Source organism: Lottia gigantea (genome assembly GCF_000327385.1).
Source record: "Lottia gigantea unplaced genomic scaffold LOTGIsca_78, whole genome shotgun sequence".
Taxonomy (NCBI): domain Eukaryota; kingdom Metazoa; phylum Mollusca; class Gastropoda; family Lottiidae; genus Lottia; species Lottia gigantea.
The window spans coordinates 1,212,331-1,221,829 of record NW_008710601.1 but is presented as its reverse complement, the minus strand read 5'-3'; the positions used below and the strand labels follow the sequence as shown (position 1 = coordinate 1,221,829).

The window sequence follows — 9,499 nt, the reverse complement described above, 5'->3', positions numbered from 1 at the left end:
GAGTTATTTATCATGACGACCTAATAACAAATTGATTGGTAAAAATAAAAATAACTAATAATATTGTTAATAATAAATGATAAATAATACCACCTTCGTATATTATGATGGGTTCAGGAATGATAAATTATACTGGTATCTAATATTAATTACTAATATTTCAATATTATTCTCTATTTGATTCATTTATATAATCAATTTACAACTCAAAATTTCATCTGTCCTCAAAATTTGAACTTAAATACTCAAGTTCAATATGTTTCCATATTTCTTAATTTTGTTCAAATTATCATCCATTTTAGAATTTGGTTTTCAATTCAATTCTTAAAAATTTAGTCAATTTGACCAGACTTTCTAGTGATCATTAACACTAGATTTTAACATTCTATTCAAATAGGTATATAAATGAATCAAATTTAAGAAAAAATTGTCTTAATTAAGGCCACAAATATGAACGACCAGTTTTTCAGGCATCTAAAGGCTTTACATGATTTCTACACTTTCTAAATTAACAAAGGCCTGAAAAACTAGTGATTTCTTTTGCATGGTCTAACTAGAACTGTTTCTAAGCTTTGGTAAATCAAGCTCTCTTAGATAGACTCCTCATACAACAATATCCCATTGAAATTTCAATGTAACAAAATCACACCACAGTCCTTTTCTCTTATTTTTTTTTTTTCGTATTTTCTCTTTTCGACTTTTTTTTAATCAAAATAAATTTCACCAACAAAAAATGCAAACGCTATATACTATTTATATATAAAACTAAATTAACTATGAATAAAAAGTCATTAGATTGCTTATCCAATATGGTCAATGCTCCTTGTCCCATTTTCCACATCACAGCAGAATCCTCTACCCACAAAATATTCACCGTAACAATCCTGCAATCTTGTCTCTACTACACAGTCTAAAATTAATCACTCCAAAAATCGAGTTTGCACTCCTACTAGCCATGCAGTTTCATCGTCATTAGTTGCCGCCATTTTGGTATCTATATATATATATACACACAATGATGACCATTTTATTTAACAAAAAAATATCTTCTAAGCCTAATTATTGTAAGTGTCTCCTAAAAAGGTGGAAGCCATGTGTTTGGCTTTTTCAACCTTCCTCAAGAATCAGCTTCGAGCATTTCTAGAAATAATTTATGCATCAATACACGTCCCTCTTTTTTCATGTCAAACCAGAATTGCTTGGCTAGAAGTTTGATGTGAGTTATAGGTGGAAGAAGGAGAAATAATTGTCCCAATCTTTTCATGTCTCCACCATGTCGCTGACGTATAGTCTCCATTAATGAGTCTTGTAGTTTATCTTGTAGACAACGTACTGTATCAGTCACTTCTGCTACCACATCTACAACGATAAAAATAATATCTTTTTTAATGTAATTATTCAAATAACTGCCAGAATATGCACATAAATTCAAATAAATTACAAGTGCAGTATGTAATTAACAATGATCCCATATATTTTGTACTATAAGTGTTAAAAACCTTTTTTAGTATTATACAGCTAAATGTGCTTTTATCCATCTATATCTAATAATGGATAAATCACTAATATCAAGCATATACGATACTCTAATATTAAGCATGTACTTTAATATTAATCATGTACTCTAATATCAAACATGTATACTTTAATATCAAACATGTACTCTAATATCAAACATGTATACTCTAATATCAAACATGTATACTCTAATATCAAACATGTAATTCAATATCAAACATGTACTCTAATGTACACTCTAATATCAAACCATGTACTCTAATGTATACTCTAATATCAAACATGTATACTCTAATATCAAACATGTAATTCAATATCAAACATGTACTCTAATGTACACTCTAATATCAAACCATGTACTCTAATGTATACTCTAATATCAAACATGTATACTCTAATATCAAACATGTAATTCAATATCAAACATGTACTCTAATGTACACTCTAATATCAAACCATGTACTCTAATATCAAATATATTAAATAATAATAATATTAATATATATTAAACATTTTGTCACTTTTGTTCATTTTATGAAAAATGTCTGCAGATTTTTGTTCAGAAAAACTATGACTTCACCATCCAATATAACATCTGAAATTTTTCATATTTCAAAACACAGGATATTGGATGTTAATGGGAATGGTCATAGAATGGAAATGTTACTAGTATTAACTAGTTTCTTATTCAAATATAGAGACCAGAAAAAAAACCTTGACTGAATTACTTACAGGTACCTTATATAATAATACACAGAAGTAATTTTCAATAAAATTTTAACTTTGCACTCAGTGACATATTTCATATAATATTATATAATTCTAATAAAGCTCTTATTGATGCATACTATTTCCTCATTTCCTACTTCTTAGCCATAATATTAAATAAGCTCATTACCAAGTTAATCAATTCAATATTAAAATTAAACAGTTAATATACCATATTATAATGTACAGGGCAGGTATAATGTACACGGCAGGGAGTAGAATATTTGACACACTTTCATAAAGAAGACTTGGATGAGTTTTTAAGAGTTTAATTCCTTCTTTTCTACTTTCAGTCTATCCATCACTTTATAAATGATTACTTTTTAAACCTAGTATTTCCTTCAGTGTTAAAGATATACTACCTCTTAGGATGAACAAAAATCCAAATTTTTCAACTTGTCCAAAATGGGTCTTAGTTTATCAATGGTTTTACTTTACAACAGAATCCCTCTATAATTCAATAAATCCATATCAAGTAATAATTCATTGCTTAGAGCTTGTTTCAATAATTATTTAGTTTAACAGATACATCGTCTTATATAGAGATTCTATTCTTTAGTCATGGTACCTGGTAATCCAACTGATGAATATATCATACACCAAAAGGGAGACTTTAATTTTTCTATTCATTCTAAGAGGTAGTATTCCTTTAAAAGCTAGTATTTCCTTGAATATTAATATCACTATCACAAGTTTTTTTTTCTAAATACTTTTAAAATTTAAATGAGACATTTTTCAGTAGCTGAATACTAATAAGGTTATTTTAGGTGCCTCATGGCCTTGAGCAAATCACTCATATAAGCATATTGAAATCTTAAATAGGCCCTGAAAATTCTATGACAAGCATAATTTTGATTTTTTCGCATTTTTTAACATATTTTCTCAAGGACACTGCTGTCTCTGTTGAAAACAAAAACACATTGGTCATGTCCTGTTAATATTATTATTTTAAACGTAATTTCAAATGTCAAGATATAGGGATGGTTATATTTATCTAAAGAACAGGATTTCAACTAATGAAAATATTTGCTCTGTACATTTTAGTGACAGTAGTTGCAAGTTCCTATTATAGTTAAAACTGTTAATATGAGTGCAGTATATAAATCATATTAGATTTATTATGCAGAGAGTGATTTTTATTTTTTAACACTGTCAGGGCAGATAATTGAAATCCTCTTGTATAAGCTTAACCTTTGTAATGCACAACTGATATTCATATTTGCTTCTAAAGCAATCCATCTTGTTTTACATGACTGGTAATGACAACTGGTAATGAAAACCATCTGATTATAACTTTATGAGAAATGCAGTGGCTAATGAGGAAAATTTTACCAGGATACCGAAATTAGCACCTTTTTTTTCAAACAGATTATTGTCTGGATTGCTTTTTTATGTAAGCCCCTCCAAATAGCACTCACAAGGAAAACTGGATTGAAAATTCAATAATAAATCTACACAATGCCCTGATCAAAGCGAGGACCTTTTGGTTTCATGAGCTTTGTAATATTTTATGCAATGACGACTAACCATTGATATGATGAACAAAGTTAAAGACTTACCTATGTTACAAAGAGTGATGGCTTTGAGCAAGACATATTCCTCTTTACTCACGCCCAATAGGGTGAATTTCTTGCATAGTTTACGTGTTAAATTATCAAACTCGGGTGGCACGTTATACGTTTTCACCAAATCACTGCCTACTTTTAGATCCTCAGCGAAACATAAATAACCACTGTATGGACAAGATCTGTAGACCAAATTTAAACATAAAACTTCCAACCATGAGTGTTGTAATAAATTCATCTGATCGCTTAAATTTAAACTGGTGAAACCTGAAAAATATAAAAAACAAACTTCCTTTAAGATTTATAACTAACAACTGAAGATTGCATTTTCTATAGTGGCATTGGCACTAGTAATCTATTGTATATTCATACTGTATATTCATATAGTATATTCATATTGTATCTTCATATTGTATATTTATATTCATATTGTATATTCATACATTGTAAATATTCATAATTAATTTATATAAGGCCTACACTTCCATTGTTTTAATATTGTATATTCACATTGTATATTCATATTGTATATTCATATTGTATATTCACATTGTATATTTATATTGTATATTCATATTGTATATTCATACATTCATTCTATTTCTATGTGTATATTGTATATTCATTTTGTGTATTCATATAATGTAAATATTCATAATTAATTTATATTAGGCCTACACTTCCATTGTTTTAATATTGTATATTCACATTGTATATTCATATTGTATATTCATTCTGTATATATTCATATTGTATAGAACATCCAGCTTTCAGAATTTTAAATCGGGAAATTTGATCTCTACAGGTTCAAGTCAGGTCCAAATTTCTTTTTTCTTATACCCATAACAGAAGATTCCATGCCTAATACAATACACCTGTATTAGAACTGATCAAATCTATGTTAGACAGGTATATACCAGCAATATTTATCTAAGAATCAAATTTCTACAATTCAGTTTGACCCAGTAGCAATCACTTCTATTTCTGTACATGCTAGTATCAGGAATCACTGTAACATCTGCTTATTTTATTTCAAGTGATTCTCTTTTGCACAGTTTCATCATTACAATTTCACAATATGTACAGTAAAACCTTCAATTAGTCCCAATATAGACAAATTTATTATATATAGGTCTAAGCTTTTTTCTAGATAAATACGGTACTTTTTTAACAACTTTTATAATAGGCTATATATATGACTAATCTGTAAGCAATTATAGTTAGATATTAGTTCAATATGAAATAGAAACAGCTATATTACGTCATAGAGACAGTAACAAAAGAGTATTTAAACAGGATAATGACTTATTTCATCAGGTTCTTTTTAACAGTTTAATGTGTTTTATTTTAGGAAAATATATCGTATTGGAAAACTACGCAATCATAATAAGCCTTTAATGGGATCAAATGGGGCTTAACTTATTTAGATGTTGGGCAATATCAAAAATTTGGACCATCACTTAAATCCAATATGAACAAAATAAATAAATTTGGCCACTTTGAAAACGATGGAATTCTTTATCGGGTGGTTCAAAAAAACTGATACCTTTTAATTTCAAGATTATTCATGAAGTATATATTACACAAGAAGGTGTCAATTCAATTTTCATGCAATTTGAAACAAGAAGTTTTGAAGTACCTTGGGAGTTTTAACTGTCATCACTTAAGTACCACATTATTAAAATTCTCACATCTGTACTGATGTTACCATATTATGAGGTCATTAACCTTAACTGATTGTGACAATACTAACAACAGCTTGAAACTGACATATTTTTTCTGAATTGCACGAGAAACAGACAAAGAATTTTTATTCTGAACAGTGTCCCAGACAGTTAAAATCAAAATTATATTTGACATTTTGATACATATATCCCTTTACAATTCTTACAATGATGTGCAAAAATAAGACTTATGTGAAATCACTGGATTCTATCAGGAGAAAAAATTACCTTTTATGTTCACTATAGCTTTAAAGATCAAATTGATTAACATGCAAAGAACAGATTTATTTTTTTTTACAGTGCTAAGTGATATAGATGTTATTTGTTCTTCTTTTTTTCTTGAACATGGTAGCTTTAAGCCAGAAATTGATTAAATAATTAGCCACATGCCATAATTAAATCTAAATTTGATTAATGACTAACTGCATGGAAACTTTCTATTTAGCTGAATGTACCAAATAACTCATTGTTGGAATAAAGTCTATTCCCTGCAACACGCTTCCTGTAATTGCTACAAGACAACCAGTTAACTCAAACAATGGCGGAATCTAATAACACACTTCTAAATTTCTTTTATAAAAAATCTGCTAAAAAACCCACACATTGAAAAAGTTTGTTATTTTGAATGATACTGAAGTGTTTCAGAAACAGTCCTTGAAATTTGTTTGTTTCAAATTCTAGCCTAGATGATTCTTTTTTTCATAGAGATATAAACTCTTTAAATGTCACTTTCAGGAATATTGACTTTGATAATAAACTTCAAGCATGCAAAATCTTTCATTCCATAAGAAAAAATCTCTTTATTGTCCTTGAGATTCCAAAATCATTTTTTGTCTATCAAAAATTTCCTTTTAAGGCAACATTTTAATTATTATGTTTCCAACTTGGAAACAAACAGATCTGTAACAGTTTAAAAAACAGATACAAATAGACGTGGGTAGGCAAATGTCTTGAAATTTATACGATTACAGATAAGCTTATATAAGTTTAAAATTCTGGCACAGCATCCACGACAATTACACTCTGCCTATCTCGTCCCGCCGTGTTGTCTTACGTTCATCCTGTTTTCTCCACGGTGGTCTGAACAGTGATTGTTGTGGCCACTTTGAACATATTATGAAATTTATACGATAACAGATTAGCTTGTATTGAATTTAAAATTCTGGCACGACAATTACGCTCTGTCACATATGCCTAGCTCGTCCCTCCATGTTGTCTCATGTTCATCCCGTTTACTCAAGAGTTCTCTGTTGTGGCCGCTGGGAACATATTATGAAATTTATATGATTACAGATTAGCTTTTATTGAGTTTAAAATTCTGGCACAGCAAATGCTTTGTCACGTTTGCCAATCTCGTCCCTCTGCGTTGTCTCGCGTTCATCCCAATTGTTGTGGTCGCTGGGAACATAGTGTAAACGTGGCAGTCACTGTCATAGGTTTAATCATTTGCAATTATCCACTGCCAAACGACATTAACATACAGGGTCATAGTTGACTGTCTCATCAATGACAATATGGAAAACAATATGGCTGCTCCATACCAAATATGGTATTAAGAGACCATGAATGAATGAAGAAGTTCAATGACATCCTCTGAAAGTCTGACAACAGCTTGTAGGTTTATTATTAGAAAGGAGGTCATGTCATATTGGTGTAAGCTTATAGTAAATACTGTGTATTTTTACACGTAGAAAATATGTAGTTCCTTACACCTGTTAGTCTTATCATAGCAAAACATCTGTCATTTCCTAAGATTGGAAACCTTAACATGAAATTAAGCAGCTAATTTCATGAAATCTGTTTACACTCCCTTTCTACCAATCTCTTGAGTTCTAAATTTATCTTTGACACCAAATACACTGAAAGCAAAGATTCAACTTGGCACTGGCCCAGTCTGCTACTTCTGACAAAAACCCCAAATCTTGAAAGAATTGTCCAGCATCTGGGGACCAAATTATATTTATATGAAATTTTTCTAACTTTCGCACTTACAATGATACATGAACAGTTCTAATGTAAAATATTATTTGCACATGTGGATAGTATAAGCTTATATAAAGTTTAAAATTAGTTAAATTGGTCATGATTTCAACACTTATTAGGTAGAAAGAGGTGATAACTTTGAGAAAACTTATTGGATAATGTTTAAATATTTCTATTTAATAACTGCAGTTCCAAAATCACCTGTGACACTTTTTAAATTGATATGATCAATTTTCAGTGTTGCTACGATCAATGATCAACATCAAAATATTTTCAGAAAAGGAACAAGGCTTTAAGTCAGCTGAGATACAAAAAATCTTCACTGACCCAGAAAACTGGGCTGAAAGGTGACTAAAGTTTAGTTTAAGGTGATTTACTGTGCTGACCTAATAGTAGGTTGAACATGATCTTTAACACAAAGACACACAAGCAATCTATCTCTAAAATCATACTAGTTAAGACACTATATACAATGTTATCAACAAAAGTTATTTTTGATGTGTCAATGATGTTGATTTTATTTAAGCATCCATTTTTAAGTGCTTGTAAAGCTCATTTTTACTCAAAAATTTGCACAAGACTATGATAAAGATTTTCAGCTCAAAGACAAGTCATTAAATTTCTGACTTTCTTGGGTACAAGATATTATTTTAAACTAGAATTAGTTGAAAGGCTTCCTTTAAATATTTATTTGATTCAGAAAAAACATGATATTTAAAGAAGATATGTAAATTATGTTAATAGGGTTATGTAAAGATAGCAATATTATGTTATAAATTATGTTAAATACACAACATGATACAAAATTATGTTATAATATTCAAGCATTATAATCAGGTTACAGTTTATTGTATAAAAAAGGTTATTAAAAATAAAATATTCATACTTTTATTATTCATTCACATTTCATATTCAGGATTTTCTTGTAATTTTTAAGAGTTTCTGTGCTGGTCATATAAATATATGAGCACTTTTAAGTCTTGCATTCAAGTCGAGCATAGGTAAAACTAATAATATGCTTCTGATCAAGTCATGCTTAGACATAGACATAGTCAATTTCTATGCATTGATAACTTGCTTTAATATGCATACTTTGCATCTGTATGGTTGAATAGCTTTCATATATTAATAACTTATATGAAATATAATAGTAATTATGTCTACATGTTTGATCTGGCAGTCATTGCTGATGAAAGACCTACTGTCCTATTTATAACTAAGAATGATAGTTCTATTTGTGATTCCATCTGTTTTTTTTGTAGGTAGACTAGAATCAAATAATAATTAATGTGTCTGTCATGAGTGTGCTAATCGGACATTTGTAATAAAGTTTTATCTACAACACAAATCTTTAATAATATCTTTTTGGCCAAATCTTCCCTACCAATTTCGTTTCAATACATTAATATCATTGCAAAAACTTTCAAGATATTTTCTTCAATGGTGCCTTGTTTCTTTCAGAAATGGAGATGGCACCAGATATTGGTCATTGTCCACAAACGTCAGCCTTTCTGACAGTTGAGCTTAGTGTACTGCCAGTCATCTTTGACAATCCTCAAAGCTTCATTCATGACAGGCGACTTATGCTATGGTTTGCTTGTTCCTTCCAGGAATAAGAATAAAAGACTTACCTGGAACTTGTTTAGCCCAACTAATAGTAATGACCAATTCTCTATCAGCTAAATCTGATACAGCTGCCTTGAATTTCACTTCACTTTCAGGAGCATTAGGATCAGGTGAAGCATACAGTTTATCTAACTGAGACTCTAATGTTAATAATGTGGACAGAACTCTGTTTTCAGCTAAAAAAAAGAAAAAAAAAGAAAATAATCTTCAACTAATAGAAAGGATAAAGTCTTTGAATGGCATTTAGCAATTGTGAGTACGATATATAGGCACAGCTTTATGGAACAACAATCACTGGNTAAAGTTTTATGCAAA

At 29.6% G+C, this 9,499-nt stretch overlaps 1 protein-coding gene across 1 annotated transcript; it reads right to left on the bottom strand.

The window, feature by feature from the left end:
* Window positions 1-1,117: 1,117 nt before the first annotated feature.
* On the bottom strand, window positions 1,118-9,355 carry LOTGIDRAFT_132184 (hypothetical protein; the record flags this gene model as incomplete). The annotated part of the gene is made up of 3 exons (XM_009066600.1): window positions 1,118-1,359; window positions 3,846-4,118; window positions 9,190-9,355. Coding segments are annotated over 3 exons (681 nt in total), but the record flags the coding sequence as incomplete, so codon positions are not given.
* Between the last annotated feature and the right edge of the window lie 144 nt (window positions 9,356-9,499).